Raw genomic sequence first — 23,545 nt, 5'->3', positions numbered from 1 at the left:
TTTAAATTAACTTTTAGTATGATGCAGACATTAGTATACTAATGCAATTAGCAATTGGTCTTCATTTTTTATGGTTTTTGAGTTTAGAGTTTTGTTCAGCAGGTCTCCAGTTTGGTGTTTGAGAAGCTTTCTGGTTGCTATGGTGCAATTTACCCTGGCAGCCAGGCAGTTGTTTGAACAAGAGTTGGGAATATGAATAAAGGAGGGCCTAAACAGAAAGATAACTAATAAAAAGTAACAATACCAATAAAAAATGTAGCCTCACAGAGCAATTGTTTTTAGCTGCTGGGGATAGTCACCCCCCATTTAAAAGCTGGAAAAAGTCAGAAGGCAAATAATTGAAAAACAAAGTTGCGAAGAATGGGACATTCTATAAAATACTAAAAGTTTACATAAAGGTGAACCACCCCTTTAGATACAGTGAGAGGTTGTTAGAACTTTAGCACCAAATACAATAAATACAATGAGGCAATGATTTCTGACACCCAAGACCCTGCCAGAAAGCAGGTTTCCTGAGGGCTGGAGAAGATTTCAGCATTGTATAGATAAACACAAATTCAGAAATTGTTTGCATTGTTAAACATGCTCCCCACCTAGTGATAGACATGAGAACAGCACCCAAGAAGGAGAAATAATTGAACATTCAAATGACAGTTTGCTTTGGAAAAGAATATTGAGTTGTGCTGGCTCTTTCTGAAAGCTCAGGACCAGGTACAATGACATAAGATGCCTAAACACCACTATTACAACTTAAAAACAGTTTAATAGTTTAGTAATAAAAACACCATAAAAATCATGACAATATTGTGTGATTTTTCATCTGGGATGCTTTTCTAGATAACCAGTTTATGTAAACCCAACTGGATTTTTTTCACACCTATATTAATTTATTTAGCTTAGTTGCCATCAAGTACAAGATACTGTTTTATTACTGCAGAGAAAAAGGAAATTGGCAAAAATAGAGGTAATTCTTTTTCAAATGGTCTCTATGGGAAAAGGCCTTCCCAGAAATCACAGCTTTTTGGATATCGGGTTTTCAGATAGGAGATCCCATATTTATGCTAATTGCTAGTCAGCAGTTTTCGGTTAGCATGGCACGCTGAAAGAAATGATAATTGCAAATACTCACAAAGCTAACAGCTCCAGTGCGCTCAGTCGGTCTTTACTAAATGTGAAACAGTTCAGTATATTCACCATCTTTGCTGCAGGAATGGCAACCATTTTCTTCAATGAGACAAAACATCAGAAAAAGTAGTTAGTGTACCTTTTTGCCAGTAGTAAAGATCGCCACTTCCTTAAGACAGTTGAGTTTTGAGGAGGGAGCAGAGATATGTGCTTACAAAAAATGCTGGGCATAGTGCCTGGTTAGCAATGCCTAGGGAGAACACTGCATCTACAGTACAGAAAGCTTATTAAAAGCGGTCTTCATAGAAAGCTGCAATTGAAAAGCCACTCCTCCAAGGATGATACAAAGCCAAATTACAGCCAGACTATCATGGTTTAAGCCCAGGAATTGTGTATTTTACGGATTATGTAAAAATTATGCAAGAAACTATGCTGCAGCTTAAAAATGTGTGCAGAGCTAAGGGGTTATGAGCCCCATTTTTAAAGGACATGTAAACCTTACATTTTCCTACCATGTATATAGGTTGGGCACATCTCGCACACCCAAACCACACCATTTTATTGCATATATTCCCTCTATTTGCCAGAACCATCCATTTTCCTAGAACAAACAGCAGTTTTCACCCTGTGGCTATATTCCCTCTCACACATCTTCAGTGACATTTACATCTGCAAACAGCACATGTGCACTGTAACATTCATGCAATGAAAAATACAGGCTTACACAGGAACTTACTTTCATAAAACGTCCTGCTTAGACTGAGCCTTGTAATTACACACATCAGTAAAATGCACAATTCCTGGGCTTAAGGGGAAACCATGATAGTCTGCCTGTAATTAGGAGAAAAAACATATTTTTCCCAGCAGAGTGCACAGCTAGAGCAGAGTTTCTATGGAAACTAGCAGTGCCATCTCTTCATAGGCTTCAAGACTGGAGGGTGTGTTTGGTACCCTGAGTTGAGAAGAACTGAGCATGCTCAGTTAGCCAAGAGCCAAAGTCAGCTCCTAAGGGAGGGGGCCGAGTGGGATTAAGGGGATGCTGCAGCCTTACTATTAACCTCTGAACAGGAGCGGCAGGAATTTAAAGATTTCGAAGAGGTTGTTCAATGATAAAAAAAATGTTATGGGGGGTTTACATGTCCTTTAAAATTTACAAGCTCAGATGATGCAGATTACTGAAGCAGACTTACATGTTGCATGGCTTTCACAGCTTTGAGTTGTGGCTCTGCCCAGGAAAAGTACCTCAATAACTCAACAACCTAAAGAAAAAAAAAAAGCTGATATAAATATGATTGAAAAGACAACATTTCTAGCAACATGATGTGATACTCACAGTATATTGGCCCAGTGATGTTCTTGGGAGATGCATAACTTGCTACTGAATTATATGTAACTGAAATTATGATGCCAGTTTATAAGATGAATACTTTACCTGTTCACATGAAAAATATCCATGTACATATTCCAATGCTTTCACTTTGTAGTCAGTCATAACAGCCTGTGAAGAGGAAAACAGTTGTTGGTACAAGTTCCATAGTCTACTCAAGACTAGATAGGGAAAAAGTGTGCCATTATCTAGTAAGGCCTTGAACGCATGTGAGAAATTGTGTGTGTATTCTCTAGGTGGCAACCAGTTCACTGTACAGAAGGGGAGAGTAAACACACTGCATACATGCAATTTCTTCCTATCTAGCATGACAGAGAAACAAGAATTGGAGCCAGCTGGAAATGCTTTTTTGTTACCAGACCAAAGTGTTAATGTAATTATAAAAGGTTAAGTAGCAGATAAGCTCTGTAGAACACTATTATAATTTACAGAACTTATCTGCTATGTAAGCAGAGGCTTTTCTCCTTTGAATGTCTGCCCTATGGCTACACAGCTGCTTATTTATGTAAATTATAGTAGTGTTTCTGAAGCAAACAAGTCAGTTTTACCAGTAAAGGGAAACAATACATTATATTTTAATTACTTTACAGTGCTTACATTTTTTGGTGTGACTGTTCCTTTAAAAAGTAGAACTAGAAATCATCACTACCGTGTTCCGCCTGACCCCAGTGGCAACTAGTCTTAAAGGAACAGTAACACCAAAAAATGAAAGTGTATAAAAGTAACTAAAATATAATGTGCTGCTGCCCTGCACTGGTAAAAGTTGTGTGTTTACTTCAGAAAGTCTACTATAATTTATATAAATAAGCTGCTATGTAGCCATGGAGGCAACCATTCAAAGGAGAAAAGGCACAGGCACATAGCAGATAACAGATAAAACACTATTGTATTCTACAGAGCCTGTTATCTGCTATGTAACCTGTGCCTTTTCTCCTTTTTTCCAGCTTGAATGGCTGCCCCCGTGGCTACACAGCAGCTCATTTTCCTGTTCCTTCCACATGGCAGTGGGCACCAATGGGTTAATCCCCCCTGCCGTGAGGAAGGTACAGGAAATGACACAATATAAAAGACTTCCCCTTCCCCCAGCGCCCCATCTCTTTTCTTCCTGTCGTGCAAACCCCCGTTACCAGCAGAGTAGCTCTCCTCTGTTTGATGCTCCTGCAGCCGAGATCCTCATCTTTTGAGTGCGCAGAGAGAAGCCGGCGGGCTTATGGCCATCCGTTGCCCACAGTGCAGTAAGTCGCAATGCCGATCCATCAGGTGAGGCGCATGCGCGCTAAGACGCTGAGCGCCCCGGTCTGGAAAGCTGAAGCTGATTGCGCTTCTGCGCATGCGCGAACTTCCGGGTAAGATTTAAAGGGACGGTTGGCGCCAAATTTGAAATTTAAACGGCGTTTTTTTCCCTGTTTGGCTTTTGGTGTCTTTCCAGATCAGAAACTTTGCCAATTGTGCTTATTGACCAAAATTGATCCTGGGTGTAAGTAATTAACCCATTGGTTTTATTTACGCATGGAGCTTCAGGTTGTTTAAATTTTTAACCTGTGTGTGTAATATATTTTACAGGCTGTCTGTAATGAGTCTCAGACGATCACACTCTGGCTCCAGGGGGTAAGCTTTATAACTTGTGAGAGCATGGGACCATTTTTTAAAAAAAGAATGTTTTTTATGGTAAGTACTATTTTATTGTTGTTGCAGGAGCTCACCGCAAGGTGAAAGACCTAGCAAAAGCAAGTCACTCAGAAAGCAATGTGAAGCTTGTGGTGACCCGGCCTGGCAAGATAAAAGGCTATGCAAAAAGTGTCTCTCTGACATCGCTGGACCATCCGATCAGATGAATACCATGATGGATTGGATGCAATCTACCTTCAAACAATCTATGGCTTCTATGGTAGATGAGGTGACGGAGAAAGTTATGCGCAACATGGATAAGCATTATCCTACCCCTGCGACGGCAGTTGGCGAGCAGCCTGAACGGGAGATTAGATTCTCCAGTATATCTGAAGGGGAAGTGTCCTTCTCGGACAACGAATCAGAAGGTTCAGATGAGACTTGCTTTAATATTGATTTTGTTGAACCTCTTATTAAACATATGAGAGCCACTTTGGATCTAGATGTTGTTGATCCCCCTTTGAAAAAAGACAAAATGTTCAAGGCTTGTGGAAAAAAGAATCATACGTTCCCAGTGCACGAAGTTATTTCCAATCTGATGCTTCATGAATGGGAAACACCAGACAAAAAACTGGCAGAATCAAGAAAAAACAAGAAAATGTACCCGTTTGCAGAACAGGATGTTCGCCACTGGACTGCAGTTCCTAAAGTTGATGCTTCCATCACTAGGGTAGCCAGACGTACTACTTTACCTGTTGATGAAGGGGTTTCTCTCAGAGATGCCATGGAAAGAAGGCAGGATGCCACGCTCAGAAAACTCTATCTGGTTGATGGAATGGCCTGTAAAACATCTGTCGCTATTACTTCATTGGCCAGAGCCAATAATATTTGGCTTGCTGACATAGAAAGTGCCCTCAAGTCTGGGGTAGAGAGAGAGAAAATTATTGAGCTCATTCAAGATGTAAAGATGGTCAACGACTTTACTTCAGAAGCTTCATTGGATGGAGTTAGATTCGCAGCCAAAGCCATGGGGTTGGCTGTGGCAGCCAGAAGAGCCTTGTGGTTGCGTCATTGGCATGCAGATTCTCAGTCCAAACATAATCTTTGCTCCCTCCCATTCAAAGGAAATTTGCTTTTGGAGATAAGTTGGAGCAGATTATATCCAAAGCTTCTGCTGGAAAATCAGCTTTTTTACCTCAAGATAAGAGAGAAAGAAAACCATTCAGAAATCCCAAACAGTCCTTTCGTGATTCCAAACAGTACAAGCCAGGGAAACCTTTTCAAAGGCAACCATGGAGATCCAGATTCCAGAATTACGACAAGAAAGATCAGAAAACAGATAAAAATCAGCATGATGGTGCGAGAGCCCCTCTGTCTCGAGTAGGAGGAAGATTAAATATGTTTGGGGCAGTGTGGGCTCAACATACAAAAGATGCCTGGGTCATCAAAACCATCACAGAAGGATATGCTTTGGAATTAAAGAGTTATCCCAAGAGAAGCTTCGTGTCATCAGAAAAAATCAGGTCTTCAGAGGCCATCAAGAAGCTTCGCTCCATTCTCTCAGACCTTTTAAGAAAAGGAGTAATTTCAGAAGTGCCCAAACAAGAGAAATTTGGAGGAATATATTCTCATCTGTTTCTAAGGAAAAAACCAAACGGTCAGTTTCGGGTTATTCTGAACTTAAGAGTACTCAACCAAGTCCTGTTAATTCGTTCATTCAAAATGGATTCGATCAGGGTTATATCACAACACATCTGCCGTGGAGATTGGATGGCAAAGATAGATCTCGCAGATGCGTATCTCCATGTTCCCATATGGAAACCTCACAGGAAGTTTCTCAGGTTTTTCATCCTGGGAAAACATTTTCAATATCAAGCCATGCCCTTCGGTCTGTCTACGGCTCCCAGAGCTTTCACCAAGGTGTTAGCCCCGCTTTTAGCTCATCTCAGGCTTCAGGGGATCCAGATTTTTGGATATTTAGACGATCTCCTAGTCAAAGCTCAAACAAGGCAACTCCTCCTAGATCATCTTCAAATTGTGATCAAAACCCTTATGGATTGGGGATGGCTAGTGAATTGGGAAAAATCAATGTTGAAACCCACTCAAGAAATCACTTTTTTGGGAACCATCATCAACACAAAGAAATTTCACCTCAGGCTGCCCACAGAGAAAATTCCAGATATTCAAACACAGGTGTTATCCATCATTCATCACCCTGTCACCACAGCGAAAGTTTGCCAACAAGTTATAGGGAAACTCAATTCCACTATAGATTCGATCAGATGGGCAAGAATACACTTGAGACAGCTACAAGTAGATTTCCTCAATCAATGGGACAAAGATTATCGGAGGGATTCCCAGATAATTTCATTATCAGATCACACCATCAACACATTGAACTGGTGGATGGAGACCCAGAATCTTCTAGTCCCAGTGTCCTTAACTCCTCCTTCGTGGGAGATCATTACCACGGATGCCAGTCTCAAGGGCTGGGGAGCTCACTACAAGGGACTCACTTGTCAAGGGACTTGGAAAAAACAAGATGTGAAGAAATCTTCCAATTGGAGGGAGCTAAATGCAGTGCTTCAGAGTCTACTTTACTTTCGTCCCCTTATCTTAGGGAAGGAAGTGCTTATCAGGTCAGACAACCAAACTACGGTAAATTACTTAAACAAACAGGGAGGCACCAAATCTGTAAGTTTGTTGAACACGACCACAATTATTCTGAATTGGGCAGAAAAGAATCTCAAACTTCTAGCGGCCTGTTACATACCGGGGACCCAGAACCAATTAGCAGATCGGCTCAGCAGAAAATTCTCAACAAGAGAATGGGAACTCAATCAAAAGGTTTTCAAAACGATTTCCAACAAATGGGGTCCATTTTCCATAGACCTCATGGCGAATTTTCACAACAAGAAGATTCCAGTTTTTTGTTCCTGGAGACAGGACAAAAGAACCATCTTCTGGGACGCTTTTTCTTTCCAGTGGAACTTCAGTCAAGCCTACGTATTTCCTCCCACTGCAATGATCTCCAAAACAATCAAGAAGATCAGGGAAGACAAAGCAAATGTAGTTCTGTTAGTTCCATGGTGGCCCAGGAGACCTTGGTTTCCTCTTTTAATTCAGATGGCTGTAGACAAACCGTTTCATCTTCCAATTTGCAAGGATCTTCTATCACAAGGGTCCCTCTTCCATCCAAATCCAATGAGTTGGGCTTTAACAGCATGGAAGTTGAAAGGAACCGGCTGAGTCAGCAAGGAATCCCGAGCAAAGCTCTTTCTACTATTTTGGCTTCCAAAAAACCTTCGACTCATCTTAAATACTCTAAAGTCTGGGACGTTTATTCCAGTTGGTGTTCTTCCAGAAATGTTAACCCTTTTGGAAATTCGGTGGGCCCTTTGATCGAATTCCTTCAAGAAGGAGCGGATCGCAACCTTAGCAACTCTACGCTTAAAGGACAAGTCACAGCTATCTCTTCTTTTGCAGATTGTTCTTGGGCGAAAAATCCGTTGGTTAAAAAATTTTCATAGGTCTTAGCAAACTTCGACCTGTGTGTAAACAGAAGATTCCTCCTTGGGACCTCTCTTTAGTACTAAATGCTCTGATGGAAGATCCCTTTGAACCTTTGGATAAAGCTTCTCTCAAAATGGTTTGCCTAAAAACCTCTTTTCTGCTTGCTATTACCACAGCCAGAAGGGTAGGAGAAATCCACGCATTATCCATCAAACCATCCAAAATCACCTTTTTTCAAGACAGAGTTGTTCTTAGAACGGAGGATAATTTTGTCCCTAAAGTCTCTTCAAAGTTCCATCAGTCTCAAGAGATCATCCTTCCATCTTTTCATACCTGTCCGGAGAATGAGCTTGAGAAAAAACTCCACACTCTAGATGTGGTTAGATGTCTAAGAATTTATTTAGAGAAAACTTCTTCAATCCGCAAATCGGATGCTTTGCTGGTTACTTTTGCAGGGAAAAATCCAGGATCCAAAGCTTCAAAAGGTTCCATTGCTAGATGGATTAAAGAATGTATTCAAATTGCGTACTCATTACAGGCAGCCCCGATTTCAGGTCTGAAAGCACATTCTACGAGAGGGATGGCGGCGTCTTGGGCATACCGGGCTCAGGTGTCTTCAGAGGAAATTTGCAGAGCTGCAACTTGGTCTTCTCCTTGTACTTTCTCTAAGCATTATAAATTTGACACTTTTACTTCTAACTTAGCTGTATTTGGAAGGGCTATTCTATCGGAGGCTACTGCTAATAAATAATTGTTTACCCTCCCTATGTTGTAAGCTTGTTATGTCCCATTGGTGCCCACTGCCATGTGGAAGGAACAGGAAAACGGAAAATCATATCATACTTACCGAGATTTTCGTTTCCTGGACTGGAACATGGCAGTGGGCACGGGACTTCCCACCCTAAGTTTTGCACTCAGTCAGTAGAGATGGGGCGCTGGGGGAAGGGGAAGTCTTTTATATTGTGTCATTTCCTGTACCTTCCTCACGGCAGGGGGGATTAACCCATTGGTGCCCACTGCCATGTTCCAGTCCAGGAAACGAAAATCTCGGTAAGTATGATATGATTTTCCGTTATATAAATTATAGTAGTGTTACTGTAGCAAACACACCAGTTTTACCAGTGCAGGGCAACAGTGCATTATATTTTTATTACTTTAAAGCTCTTTCATTTTTTGGTGTTACTGTTCCTTTAAACAGGTAATGTGTTTTCACTAAAGACCCAAACAAAGGTTCCAGTCATAGCAGTTTGTTCTAGTTAATGCAGACAAATACATATATCCTTCCATCAGCAAAACTATGCATAGGTAGCTTTTAGGAACTGCTCAAAGGCTGAATGCAGCTGAACTTTGTTGTGATTACTGTAGCATCATTAGATACTCTACATGCCAGAACTATGGCAGACTGTACAGTAACTGCACTAGATACTGTTTGAGTCAGAAAATATAGCGTTCTAGGTGGCACTAATGTGACTAAAAGTAACCACCGATGTGCCAAACCGACATGTGGCAGAAAATTGACCAAATGTCGATTGGACAGATTTGATTTTCCCATAAGACCATGGATCTCTTCTGCATATTGATGAAGTCCTCAATCTGACTGCCTGCATAGCAGCAATTATAATCCAATCATTAGCTCAAAGGCGCAATAGTGGGCATATCAGTGAAAGATCTTCAAGTGTATAGCCAGCTTTACTTAAAATGCTACAGACCACAACATGCAAAAAGTTACTCTAGAGGGAATTTCCCCTCTAATGCACGCAGCACTAAGCTATAACTTGGCCTAGTGACTGGCATAGTGAATGCTACTCCTGACATTTAGTGCATGATACCCTGTAGAACATCCTTTTTATGGTATAAGTTTTGCTCCTGCAGTTGTTTCCTCAGTGCATGATACCCTGTAGCAACCTCCTTTCCTATGGTACAAGTCCTGTTCCTGCAGTGGTGGCACCTTGCACTACTGAATGCCACCGCTTCCTGCCGGTAATATCCAAAATCCTTTATACTTCCAAATAAAGATAGTATTTTGTATAAATGAAAGGACCATTATTACCTTTCTTACTTCATCCAGAACCATCTCAAACGACTTTTTATCCATGGCTGCTTTCTTCTCATTCAATGCACAGTGTCAATAACAGTCTTTTAGATCTTAAAGCAAAGCAAACCAGGGGCAAAGCCTGTTTCTTCAATTGATGTACAATTAAAAGAATGTTTCTTAAGCCATGCTGGACCTGAAGTCACATTGAGATGTGCAGTTTCCCATGATGACAGGAAATAGTGTGGCAGGAAGTAGACCCCAGAGTGACTATATGATCCTTTTACATGACCAGCAAAGAGACTCTGTACACATTCAGACGGCTGCATCAAAGTAGGCAGAGGAAAGCAGTGTTTCAACTGGCATCATCATTCTGAAAATAGAAAAAAGCTATAAGGTTATAACTGTATGAACAAGGGGATATGTTTCATTAAATATGGACAACTGTGTTCTTGTGTATACTTAATTCTAAGTTAAAACTATTGGGGTAATGTTGTAAGGCAAGCTCTACGGGGCAGGGACCTCCTTCCTCTTGTGTCCTCGACTCTTAACTTATTGCTGCTGTATTTATCTGTATTTATTATTATACTTTGTATTTATCTATTATCTTATTAACCCCCTGTTTGTATTAATGTATTCTACTGTACAGCGCTGCGTACATAAGTAGCACTTTATAAATAAAGATATACATACATACAAGGCAAGTTTGCTACAGTTTTAGCAATCAAGGGTAACTAATAGGCAGTGGGCATTGTGTAGCGCACTGTGAATGATTGCTATGGGTTACTAGACTGCAGTAATACTAGTGCCGGTTATAACATTACCCCCTAAGTGTAACAGCAAAGTATCCCTTTCTGATACATAGGTTTTATTGTATGTTTATATGACTTTCCACATAAAGAGAAAAACAACATTCCCGGCATACTGCTCACTTTAGCTGAACCATAGCATGCAGGTAAAGACTTTAAGACCAGTTATAACCAGCAGTTACAGTTATGTTGCTTTTGCACAGATAAGGGATTCATTATTCAGAAATGAGTTCTACAACAATTCTACATATGGGCCCTTTGTGCGACTTCCCATAGACTCAGACTTTCCTGTAAGAAGAGTACATTGGCACAGTTCTTTGCATTACACCAGGAACCCTTAAGTAGAACAGCCCAGCTCCCAAGCCTCCTTTATAACAGATCCCAACTGGGCCGCCATCAAAGGGGACAGTCGACCCGAGCCCGCTTGCTTTTGGTTATTAAGGCATAAAGCCCACAGTCCCGCTTTTGCTCTCACAGCCCGCAGTCCCGGATCGCTACTTACACCTCCCGCGAACTTATTAATTGCAAGCTCTTTAGCTCCTGTCTCACAGGAGAACCCCGACACTGCAAATCTCATCACGCGAGACTGTGGCGTCACGGCTGCACGTAAGCGCAATGACGCATCACGTACCCGCTGTGTGGGCGTGGCGAGCGGAGACGGCGTAACTTTGCGTTCCACAGGCGGAAGCTGCTACTAAGTGGCGGTAAGTCCGCTCACAAGCTGTGTTTTTTTTCTGCAAGCCCCTCCCACTTTTGTAAGACAACAAAAAGATAAAATACTTTTCTTTTTTTTTTTTTTTGGTGTTGGTTGTTTGCAATGCTCTACGCCACTTCGGCTACCAGTATTTCTTCAGAAGTCATTTATATTTGATGCTCAGAACTCCGACTTGTACCAGGGACCCTTAAAAAGACTTTTACCTGGTCTCTGACAGTACCTGCGGCTTCTAAACATCATCTCCCGATTTGGCCAAAAAGGGGAGAGTATTTGTGCAAACTATGGCCGTGTTAAAATCTCATTGTCTTCTGTTACCAAGGCCCCGATTTCTTTGCACAATGGCTAATTTAGAAGAAGACAGTGGGTAACATCTAGTAATCTAGAGGGGTTTTTGGCTTTTTTACTGTAGTATCAGAGGGTCTTAGTATTTCTGTGCAACAAGGGGCAGATTTTTCACAATTCAGGGACAAAAACAAGGGTTAATTTAGGAGAAAACAATGGGTGAAATTAAAATAGTTTCCTCTGGTCCTAACTCCTAAGTGTGCCAGTCCCTGTCAGTTTGGCAGCAGGAAGCTCCAAGGCCCCAAAATAGGGTCCAGTATTTTATGTGAAGACTAGGAGAATGTTTTAGGGATAACTTGGGCTAAATTAGGAGTATCTAATAGGTATCAATAGTAATTGCTAGTTTTAAGCTTTTACTTTTTGGTTGTCAACAGTACCTGCCGCTATTAGAGCCTCTTCTCACAATTTGACCAAAAAAGAATGTTTTTGTGCTAGGGCCGGGTGAAATGAAGTAACTCTAGGGGGCACATTTACTAACCCACGAATCCGAATTGGAAAAATTCCGATTGGAAAACAAACATTTTGGGACTTTTTCATATTTTTGCGATTTTTTTCGGCGCCTTTACGACTTTTCGGAAATTGACGCAACTTTTTCGTTACCAATACGATTTGCGCGAAAAAACGTGAGTTTTTCGTAGCCATTACGATGCGCTCGTATCTTGTCGTGACTTTTTCATATTGAGCGCTCGTAAGCGGCGGGCGAAACTTTCAGACTTAGCATGATTTTGGAAGCCTCCCATAGGGCTCAATGGCACCCTGCAGCTCCAACCTGGCCCAAGGAAAGTCTTCCATAGGGCTCAATGGCACTCTGCAGCTCCAACCTGGCCCAAGGAAAGTCTCCCATAGGGCTCAATGGCACTCTGCAGCTCCAACCTGGCCCAAGGAAAGTCTCCCATAGGGCTCAATGGCACTCTGCAGCTCCAACCTGGCCCAAGGAAAGTCTCCCATAGGGCTCAATGGCACTCTGCAGCTCCAACCTGGCCCAAGGAAAGTCTCCCATAGGGCTCAATGGCACTCTGCAGCTCCAACCCGGCCCAAGGAAAGTCACCCATAGGGCTCAATGGCACTCTGCAGCTCCAACCTGGCCCAAGGAAAGTCTCCCATAGGGCTCAATGGCACTCTGCAGCTCCAACCCGGCCCAAGGAAAGTCTCCCATAGGGCTCAATGGCACTCTGCAGCTCCAACGCGGCCCAAGGCAAGCCTCCCATAGGGCTCAATGGCACTCTGCAGCTCCAACCCGGCCCAAGGAAAGTCTCCCATAGGGCCCAATGGCACTCTGCAGCTCCAACCCGGCCCAAGGAAAGTCTCCCATAGGGCTCAATGGCACTCTGCAGCTCCAACCCGGCCCAAGGAAAGTCTCCCATAGGGCTCAATGGCACTCTGCAGCTCCAACCCGGCCCAAGGAAAGTCTCCCATAGGACTCAATGGCACCCTGCAGCTCCAACCTGGCCCAAGAAAAGTCACCATACTGAAGCTTGAATGAATCCGAATCTTTCGTACTCGGCGCGAAGGCTACGAAAAAGTCACGACTTTTCGCGCAAGTAGTAACGCTACGAAAAAATCGCCAGATTTTGCGCAACATTCGGAATGGCAACGAAAATGTTGCGACAATTTTCCGAAAAATCGCCAAATACCGATCATTACGAAAAAAAAGCAATCGGACGCATTCGGCCAGTTCGTGAGTAAGTAAATGTGCCCCTAGGTAGAGAGGCTTCTTTGGGCACATAAAGGTGGACAGTTGGCCATGGGTTTAGCTGCCAGTGGCTGTGCATTAATATGCTACAGATCCTTATACTCTGGCTTTCTGGGAACAAGATTTCTATAAAGAAAAATGTTAAGTTAAATTATTAACCAAGAGCCTAACAGCAACAAATGCATAGGCTCCACACCCCACACACAAATTCTGAAATTGCATATCTCCCAAGCAATGTTCCACTAGGGTGTGCTTGTGCACAAAGAAATTTGTGTGAAAACAAAATTTTGTATTAATAGGAAAACTAACCCCCCCCCCAGATAATGGCCCCCATCCACTGTCCTCCATTGAGCTTCCTCCCTGCAGAATGCAGAATCTATTTCAATGAAAAGCTGACCTATAGAAGCAGAACTAGCAGGCATCATCTTCTGGTCCATGTTAACTGCACGTGCGCTCGCAAGATATGTGTCGCCAAACGGAGCCAAAGATACAGATGATGGTGCCTGCTAGCTTCACTGTGCTATTCTGCATCTATAGGCCAGCTTTACAAACAGAGACACTTTTCATTGAAATAGACTCTGTGGAGAGGGGGGCTCAATTGGAGGGCAGTGGATGGGGGCTTTTGTCTGAGGGGACGGGGTAGTTTTCCTTTATTCTGACCTGAGCATACCATTCGAAAAAGCGCAAACAAGTTTAAAATGTGCACACAAAATAATTTCTTTGCACACATAGCCAAGTAAGAATTAGAGGGAACATTGCCCCTAACTGGCTGCTTTTGCCAGGACATCCATGATTTTTGGCTCCCCCACCATCGGTCCGAGATAGCTCATTAAAAGTCATATTTATTTGTCTGCTTATACCAGAGACTGCAGTGTCAATCCCCATACTATACTAAGCATGGCTGTCTGGAGAGGAGGGGAAGTGTGGATTGCAATGGAATGCTTGTTAGGCCATCACTGATTCTGTCTATCTAAAACTTATTAAATAAACATGCTGCAAGTTGGACGCATGACTGCACACAAATGCGTCATACATGCAGCCAACTTGCAAAATGTGTATTTAATAAGTGTCTTTTTTAAAAGAGGTAATATAATCATCTGTCATAGAATGCTTTAGGGGCCACTTTGTGTCTGTGATTGTAAAAAGGGGTGTGTATTTGTTCACTGGGCATAGTATTTTTGGGGTTTGGCTACACTGTTGAGGTGGCAAAAATGTTTGCCATGACTGTACAGCAGTAAACTATGTCCATGTTTCAGTTTTTCAAATGTTGAGAGATATAGGAAAGGGATATAATCAAGGTATTTGTGCCAAAAGCACAGTAAATAAATAGCATGCTGTGGGACGGGGTATTATTTGAAGGGGATAATATATCATTTTTCAGTAAAATGTTTTATTGTTACTGTTCCTTAGCACTGAGGCAGGAGCAATATGAAGCGGCAGCTGAGTTGGGTGTGTGCAGTCTCCCTTGCAGCCATGTTTGTAATACTGCTCTTCCATTGGGATGGCTTACATCCAAGCAAGGTGAGTATGTGTAGCCTGATGCTCACTACAACAAACCACAAATAAATATCAGATTCAATCATATGGGCTCATTCACACAGGCTGTTGCATGTATGGCAGCCATCCTCGCTCAGTTGCTTTATTGCTGACAAGACAAAGTCACAGAGGCTCATTTACAAATTGCCAGGCAGGGTGCACTGTGCACCTTTTCCCATGGTTTGCACTCCCAGAATAAAGTGCAGTGAGTGGTAAGTTTGTGTCTTGGACACCTCACATCATTGAGTCATACTTGGCATACAAGATGAAGGACAGCCCTTGGGCAGTTATTAGGAATAGGGCTACTGTGCACCTGTCTTTGTGGGACATTGTGCAAATAGCTGCAGGCCCCTGTACACTTGAAATGCAGAGATTTGTGGTTCCCTTCACTAATACAGTGCTAATTGCATTAGTCATTGCTGTATTAGTGAGTGGCAGATGAGGGGAGGCTCATAGGTGTCCCACGCCATACCTTGTGTGTCATTTAGAGGCACACAGTATGTAATGGCAAGAGGTGCAGCCCGCATTGGGTCGTTGTCCATAGTGCCTGCCTCTGAGCCTCTCGATGCTGCTCTCTGCGCCGAACACTGGATTTTTGATTCAGTGCTCAGTTTGGAGAGCAGTAACCCTGATGGTGAATTTTTGCACTTGTACCCCCCAGTGATTGTAAATAACTCCTCTGGTCTTTTGTGAGAAGTGGGAAATCAATGTCACTAGTAAGCATAGGTGAGAAAGGAGATAGAAGTAGTCAATGCTAAGCAGTCACTAGAGACAGATGAACTGTGCAGTTATAGAATATTACAGCAGAATTATTAGTAAATATTTGTAATCCAATCAGTGTCCAGTTTAAAAATATCAACAGAAGCATCAGACTCATTAGAAGGATCAGAGGGATGTTTCCAAGAATGCTATAACCTTATAAATTTATAAAATAATATAATGATAGAAGAGAGAAAGGAATGTATATACAGTGAATAATGTTCCCTCGTCGTAAAATATAGGGATATAATAAGTCACGAGGAGTTGCATGGCCATATATAAATGGTCATGGAACTCCAAGGTAACTTCTAATATCCTCATATTTTACAAGGGGTACATTATTTGCTATAACCCAAGCTTCAGTGAGTCATTCCTTTTCTTATAAGCAGATTCAATATAAATCAGAGGACTGATACATATGTATTTTACATTACAGATTCGTCTCTCCCTACTGATTTACAATAAAGAGGAAAAAGATAATCCACTATACAAGTTAGATGTAGGGTGGCCAAAAAATGCAGACTATTTCACTGGTGTCACCTTTGGCGTTGCTGTGGATCCTACAAATTCATTGGTTTATGTAGCACAGGTAAGATTACTACATTTTAAGTGCTCTATTAAATTAACATTATACCTAACAGTTTTAGTTTGAAAAAAAAGTTGAATTTTTATATTGCTTTTCTTGCAGAGGGATACAAGGGTACTTCCTTTAGGATATGTACCCATGGGGATATCACCTGCAGTTCAAGCTTTTTACTGAGTTTTTCCACCTAACACAAAGGTTGTAGTAATGCACACACAGTGCAAGGAGCTGTTCTTAGATAGTGTGACGCTTTACTACATACTGGCATGACCATTGCGCCCAGCCAGCTAGATTGCACTCCATCTATTCTTCACAAGTACCTCTGCCTTCTAAATACTCAGTGCTTATGCTGCCTGCAAGCTGTCATGTAAATATAAAATGACATCGCTGTCATCACCTACTTAGCGCTTAAGGGGTGTCCAGGTAAAGGGGAATCCACAGGTGCAGGTACATGTGCAATGCTGTTTACAAGGCCATGGATGCAGTAGTACAATCATTTTATGAAGATATGTGGAGCTGTTGTTTATATATAATTTAATTTGGACATACATTGTAACTTTTTTTTTTTTTTACTTTACTTCTATTCAGAGAGGGGAAAATGTATCCAAAGTGCTGGTATTTACAGAAGAGGGATATTTTAAACAGCAGTGGAATACAGACTCGATCGATATGCCTCATGGTATATTTGCAGTCAGCACAGATAAAGAGCATTCCATTTGGATAACAGATGTTGGACAAGGCAAGTGCACTCATTACTGTACATTGCAAAGGAAATGTCTTTGGACAACAAGTAGTTTATTTCTATTGCAAAGGCTTAATTTGTAAAAAAAAACAGAAAAAAAAAACAACATAGTGTGTTTATGTTGTGATGCTGTTTTAGTTATCTTGGTTGGTTGTGGAAAAACCTGTTTTTATTGCCTGAAAAAATGGTCTCTGTTTTGCAGAAACTGACTGATTCCATTTTATGCCACACATACTTTGCTGTACTGACTGGCTGCCAGTGCAAACTGGGAAATGTCACATTGGCTTTTCAGACTTTCACTAAATGATTTTTCCAAACAGACAAAAAACAAGAGGTCCTATGCATTCACCCATTATCAGAATACATAAGACATTAAGCTACTAGGAATTGCCCCTCCCTTTAAACAAAACAGGGATTAGTTGTCAATGTATTGCAATAAATTCAAGCTGGCCAACTATGTCCTAACTATGTGCCAACTAGTCATCCCCGGTCTGGCCAGTCCTACACTCACTTCTATTTGATTCATCAAGACTTCTGCTTCATTATACATTTTATAGGGGCACTGAATTGTACTTGCAACTTGCAGCCTTATAAGGTTAAAACCCCAAATGGTTGTTTTTTTATTGGCCACCTGTGGGATCACCTGACTGTAACTGGGAATTGTGTGAGCTACAAAAAACTCCTTGCTCCTTGTCAGTAAAGTGTTAATGAACTGACACATTTATCAAAGCACATGGATGTTAATTCATTACAATATGTTTGACATTCATTTACTAGTGTCAGGACTTATTGCAGCTTAGAATTGAATGCAGCTTAGTGGCTGTGTATTAACGCTGATACAAATTAAAGAAGTAACAATCATTGGGTGCCAAAATCTTAGGCACCCCCAATGATTTTAATCGCTTACCTGAAACCCCCAGGCGGGGCTCCTGTTAGGAGAGAACTGGCACCGGGCCGGGTATGAGACAAAGCAATCCTATTCCTTCTTCTGTCTTCGCACATGCACAGTGGAGTGAAAAGCGGAGTTTGACAAAAAAAAGCTGGCTTTTCACTCAACTGCGAATGCATGGGCCCCAGTATCTCATCAGAAGGTGAAGGAAGGAAGATGATCACTCACCTGCATTAACCCCTGGCCGGTGCAATTTTATCCTAACAGGAGCACCGGCCAGGGGTATAAGGTAAGTAATTACATATGCCTTTGTTCAGGGGCATGCATGTAGGAATGCATGGCACAAGGTGCAGAGTGTAGCCAGGCTTTCACACTTCAGGTCTTTATAAATGCCCCCTTATGTTTTATACAATAAAAGCCCTTTTACATTTTGCCATGTTAGTGTTTTTTTCTGTATACTGAGAACTATAAAAGGTTTTGCTTTAAATGTATTCATTTACAGGGAACTTTGGGCACACAGTAAAAAAGTATTCGCCATCTGGAAAACTCCTTCAAGTCCTTGGCACCGCAGGAAAATCTGGCTCTGCTTTGGATCCACTTCAGTTTGATCAGCCTGCAGAAATATTTGTGGAGAACTCTGGGGATTTGTATATTGTGGATGGAGACGGTGGGCTGAATAACAGGATTCTGAAGTTCACTAAAGGTACAGTACATCCCATGCACTCTGTCATCCTTAAAAGAGAAGAAAAGGCTAAGTCACTTGGGGGTGCCAAAATGTTAGGCACCCCCAAGTGACTTTAATCGCTGACCTTGAAGTGTTTCGTCTTCCTTGTTCGCGCTTACGCATGTGCAGTAGAGTGAAAAGCCAAACTTTAACAACAAACTCGGCTTTTCACTCTAATGCGCATGCGCCGGCCAAGGGATTTTGCTGGCAGAAGACATACGGAAGAAGGAAGTGCTCGCTGCAGGTACCTCTCCTAACAGAGGCACCAGGCCGGGGTACAAGGTAAGCGATTAAAGTCACTTGGGGGTGCCTAACATTTTGGCACCCCCAAGTGATTTAGCCTTTCCTTCTCCTTTAATGGCAGCTGCTGGTTACAAGCATCTTCATGGTTCTGTATAATGGGACTTTAATGGCAAGGAATATTGTCATCATATAATCAATTGTCCGATGACAGTATCTCTTCAATAACATGTCAGGGATGATATTGCTTTGCAAGTTTTTTGTATTAACACTTGGACAAGCTGTATGCTGAATAGGCAGGGGCAGACTTACATAGTCAGGTTGGTTATTAAGGTTGGTCAGAGAAACCTTACTTTTGGTGTATGTGAAGGGTGAATGCATCATAACACCCCTTTTGCCTTATACATTTATATTTTAAACATAATCTGTTTATAATCACACACTCAGTCACACTCTCACACAATCCCATTGTACTATCTCAATGAGGATGAGTATTACTTGCTAATATGTGGAGTTTCTTTTTCAGACTTCTGGCTGCTTTGGACTTTGGGAGGCCGTGGCACAAAACCTGGTCAGTTCTTTATCCCACACAGTGTCACTGTGGATGAAGTGGGAAGAGTAAGAATACTTTTTATTTTATATCTTTAACCCTTTCCCAACCAACAACATATAGTCTATGTAATCAAAGTTACAGAGTGCCAGTGATGTAGAGTTTACGCTTGTTTACTCCTTTCTTATGAATCTGAATTAAGCTTCAAAGCAGCCATTGTTGGGGGAACAGTGGAACTCCCCCCCATGCATATAGGTCACATAAATAAGCATTGTTCTTTTATGTGCAATAGTATAGGACTACTAAATTACTCTGTACTGTTGTATTGCAGAGTCTCCTTCTGCTGTATGGCTATTGCCATAATGCTGATGTACATGCAGGCTCATGCAGCAAAGTACTGGCCTAAATATTTAATATATATAATATTTAATAGTATTGTATTGGCACAAACATATAGCAACATTTTACTTATATTTATAACTCTAAGCCATATTTCAAGCATAAAACTGGAGAGATGTATGCTATTGTTAGTTGGCATTGGCACTATGAGTTAGCTCCATTTACCTTAGGCCTTGTTTGTTCTGGTTCAGGTATTTTGTGCCTTGTGAGTGGGCACTGGAATCCCCCCGAGGCTGTGCCAGTTACAATGTGTGCATCTGTAGGTGATGGTAACATCAGCATTGGGAGATGGGGCTTGTCTCCTCCTCCTCAGATTTTTCCACCACCTATATTAGGCATAGCCATCCTCTGACCCTCTGGCTGTCAACTACAACAAACATCTCTCACTTTGAAATCTAAAGGGTTTGATATCCCTGACCTAAATAATTCAGAGTACAGCGTTCGGCATTATTGTCCCTTCTCTACAGGTAAAAACACTGACAATACTAATTTCCATTCCTTAGAGCAATGATTTATCAAGCAATTGAGTTTTATTATTGTTTATGTAGTAAATAGTGATAAAGAGCTACGTGTATAAAGTCCTACATTTTTCTTGCATATTATAACGTCACTGTTCATTGTAACTATATCTTCTGTAAGAAGTCTAATTGGGTTTTTATAGGTTTGGGTTGCAGACAGGGGAAATAAAAGGATGCAGGCATTCGATAAAACCTCTGGAGAGTGGATCGGAACATGGAGCAGCTGCTTCACAGAAGATGGGCCTTATTCTGTCCGGTATAGACAAATTTGTTCAGAATACCATGGTTACAACTGAAGTTTTGAAACACCCAGACAGCATGCCATAACCTATATTCTAGTCAGCAAGTGATGGACATTCTCTAAAGCAGGAGGTTATCTGTATGGTAACACCAATCAAACAAGCAGGCAAATGTTGTTCTCTGGTCTTCCCTTTCCTGTATTTCCCTTTTCCTCTCTGTCCTTCTGTCCCATCCCGTCATCTGATATACTCTTCTACCCATCTCCATCTAATCTTTCTATTCTAATTTTGTTTTTCCTCACCTTTCCTCTCCCTTCTGCTTTCTTGAAAAAGCATATTTCTGAAAAGCATCTTTACTGCCACTGTCTTGCATTTATGCTATGTGATACTTAAACAGGTATGGGACCTGTTATCCAGAATACTTGGGACCTTTGGTTTTCTGGATAAGAGATCTTTCCATAATTTGGATCTCCATTTTCGTCTACGAAAATATCATTTAAACATTAAATAAACCCAATAGGCCTGTTTCCCCTCCAATAAAAATTAATTTTATCTTAATTAGGATCAAGTACAAGGTGCTGTTTTGTACAGAGAGAAAAATGAAATCATTTTTAAAAAAAAAATTTTTTGTCTTTGAGAGATGGCCTTCCCATAAATCAAAGCTTTTTGGTTAATGGGTTTCTGGATAACAGATCCTATACCTGTACTAGATATTGAAGTGCATTTAAAAATATAAAACCCCTAGCAACAATGTGTATTATATGTGACTGAGTGGTAGAACTGTGTTCACATTGCTAGACGGGCTCAGTGAAAATGCCTTATGTGCCCATATATTCCAGTGTCCCAGCATCTTTACACAAATGCACTGTACAGAAATTATTTGCTAATATCTGTACTGTGCATATACAGGGAATGCATGGGACACAGGAAGTACATGGAACTGAGAGGAAAAAGTACCAAGGAGGTATGTGCCATAGCCCTAAGACAGGGTAACATAAGATAAGAGGATAATATAAACATGGACAAATGCAAGTACTAAAACTGTACCCTTTCATGTTGCTGTTTTCTGTTACATGGTTATTTTCTTTGTCATTCCCACAGGCTGACGGCAGACAAGCAGTACTTTGTTGTGGCACAGCTAAACATAAACAGAGTTCTGTTCCTCAGTGTTCCTCCAATAGGAAGCATTGGAGACTGCCATGTTGCAAGCGCCATTCAGATGGCAGATGGAGTTAAGCCACACCTTGTTGATGTCAATATCAACACTGGCTCCATGTATGTGGCAGAAATAGGTGCTCAGCAGGTCCAGAAATATATAATGGTGAAAAATTAAAGCATTTGCTTCTAACCCAAGTTTGCATGGCAAAGCCTGCTGGGTAATTGTGTGCAAAATGATCAGTCTCAGTTAAGGAAAAACATAAGTACATAGACATACTTAATGAGGTTAAAAAAGGCATCTGTCAAGTTTAACCTTTTGGCCAAGTGGCCTAATAACAGAGGAAGGAGAAAACCCTCATCTGAAGCTGCCGCCATTTTGCCTCAGAACTGGGGGAAAATTTCTTCCCGACTCGGACCAATTAACTTTGCACTTTAATTTCAGTAAACCTGGATTGTCTCATTTGCTTAAAATCCTCCAACACTTTCTTGGAGCTATCTAATGTATTTTGCACCTGTCGTTTCCTGTTGTACCAACATAAGGATGACGTGATTCCATGTAAACCAGATCTGGTTTATATGCATGATAACTGCACACAAAAATGAAATGAAGGAGATAAAAAGAGTTTACAGTTGCCATGGCTGGAGTTACTGTACATTTCAAATAATCTGATGCATTTCATCTCCAGTTCTGTGGCATCCATGTTTATTGTTCCTTACTTGCTTGAAATTATGTTATTTATCTGCGTATATGTTTGTCAGTATACATATATATCAGTGGGGGAAACCTCATTCAAGCCAAAACCACTTTGATCAGCATGAAGCCCCATTAAAGGGGAACTATAGGGTTTTATTTAAACCACAGTAGTGAACAGAAATTCAAGCTATTAATACCTCCTTAAAGTATATATTAGGTCATGTGATGACTGTGACCAGAAGAAGTTTACACTTATCAAGACGTCATTTATAATATTGGATTTACAAAAAATTATTTTGGTATAATTTGTGTTGCTTCTTTAATAAGGCTGAACTTATTGGGACAGTGATATCACATGAGCTTTGTATTTAAGTGTATTATGAATGGTTGATGAAGAGAGTATAATCAGGGATGTATTTCTGTATAGGCACAAGAGGGCCCCATGCATAGGGCTTCAGTCTTAGCAGGGGGCCCTTGGGTGCCTATATAAGGAAAAAATGTTTTTAAAAAAAATCCCCCCACCAGATCGCTGCCAGACATTTGCTTTTTAATCTGGTGGTTGAGCTGAGAGATAGTGGGAGGTGCCCCTATCTTGAGATTGGTACATATGCATACTGTACTGCATATGTACTCATCAGGGAGGGCTGGGGGCAGCTGAGTTGTATTTAGGCTGCTAATGTCATAAATGTGTAATGGGAGTGCCCCCCACTTGTTTTGCTGGGGGGAGGGTCAGGCAGAGTGCCAGAAGTTACATTTTCTGAAGCAGGAAGCATCTCCTGGTACTTCTCTGCTCAGATCTATTGTTCTGTCATTCTTAAACTCTCAGGAGGCACTTTCTTCTTCACTAAACAGGGGGCACTAAAGTTACACATTTATGATATTAAAGGAGAAGGAAAGGCTAAGGCACTTGGTGGTGCCAAAATGTTTGGAGAAAACCGCACCAGCCCGGGGTACATGCAGTGAGCGCTTCCTTCTTCTTTCTGTTGTCAAAATCCCTGGGCCGGCGCATGCGCAGTAGAGTGAAAGTTCGGCTTTTTAGTCTATTGCACAAGCGCAAAGCAGAAAGGAAGTGCTCGCTGCAGCAATTAAAGTCACTTGGGGGTGCCTAACATTTTGGCACCCCCAAGTGACTTAGCCTTTCCTTCTCCTTTAACAGTATAAAAATTAATAAATGTAAATTGCAAAAGTGCTCAGAGTAATAAGTAAACATTTTTTTTATCTCTAAAATGACCCTTTACAGCCCCCAGAATAACATACCTTTCTCCCTGCACTCAGTCTCATCAAGATTCT

The 23,545-nt window shown here is 41.4% G+C and overlaps 2 protein-coding genes across 6 annotated transcripts in view; one reads left to right on the top strand and one right to left on the bottom strand.

Moving 5' to 3' along the window:
- The window catches only part of proser1 (proline and serine rich 1), a 32,107-nt gene extending 20,927 nt beyond the window's left edge, over positions 1–11,180 (bottom strand). For 2 of the 4 annotated variants that reach the window (XM_002936726.5, XM_004911980.4), the window contains exons 1-5: positions 10,977–11,074; positions 9,684–10,038; positions 2,558–2,623; positions 2,316–2,384; positions 1,130–1,224 (exon numbers count right to left, since the gene is read on the bottom strand). In XM_002936726.5, the coding sequence (XP_002936772.1) occupies positions 1,130–1,224; positions 2,316–2,384; positions 2,558–2,623; positions 9,684–9,728 (275 nt within the window). In that variant the 5' untranslated portion in view covers positions 9,729–10,038; positions 10,977–11,074. Of the gene's footprint in view, positions 1–1,129; positions 1,225–2,315; positions 2,385–2,557; positions 2,624–9,683; positions 10,039–10,976; positions 11,076–11,105 lie in introns of those variants that run through there. The other 2 variants (XM_012957878.3, XM_012957877.2) reach the window with 2 other exon arrangements.
- nhlrc3 (NHL repeat containing 3) lies at positions 11,096–23,208 on the top strand. Of its 2 annotated transcripts, none has more exons than XM_002936727.5 (8): positions 11,096–11,178; positions 14,635–14,745; positions 15,956–16,108; positions 16,691–16,841; positions 18,236–18,436; positions 19,224–19,315; positions 20,308–20,420; positions 21,505–23,208. In XM_002936727.5, exons 2-8 carry the CDS (start codon positions 14,653–14,655, stop codon positions 21,734–21,736), a joined length of 1,035 nt encoding a protein of 344 aa, XP_002936773.2. In that variant the 5' UTR covers positions 11,096–11,178; positions 14,635–14,652; the 3' UTR covers positions 21,737–23,208. The 2 variants fall into 2 exon arrangements, with proteins under 2 accessions (XP_002936773.2, XP_031753093.1); XM_031897233.1 differs by lacking the exon at positions 11,096–11,178 and adding an exon at positions 11,261–11,553.
- Positions 23,209–23,545: the final 337 nt, after the last annotated feature.

Source organism: Xenopus tropicalis, chromosome 2, assembly GCF_000004195.4.
Source record: "Xenopus tropicalis strain Nigerian chromosome 2, UCB_Xtro_10.0, whole genome shotgun sequence".
NCBI classification, from domain to species: Eukaryota; Metazoa; Chordata; class Amphibia; order Anura; family Pipidae; genus Xenopus; species Xenopus tropicalis.
This window is presented reverse-complemented; position numbering and strand designations above follow the sequence as displayed.

Bases quoted from the DNA above. Each gene is read 5' to 3' on its own strand.
- nhlrc3 (XM_002936727.5), top strand. From the start codon at position 14,653: ATGAAGCGGCAGCTGAGTTGGGTGTGTGCAGTCTCCCTTGCAGCCATG. The intron at 16,109-16,690 runs GTAAGATTACTA...ACTTCTATTCAG, and splicing joins CATTGGTTTATGTAGCACAG to AGAGGGGAAAATGTATCCAA. The intron at 20,421-21,504 runs GTATAGACAAAT...TCATTCCCACAG, and splicing joins GATGGGCCTTATTCTGTCCG to GCTGACGGCAGACAAGCAGT.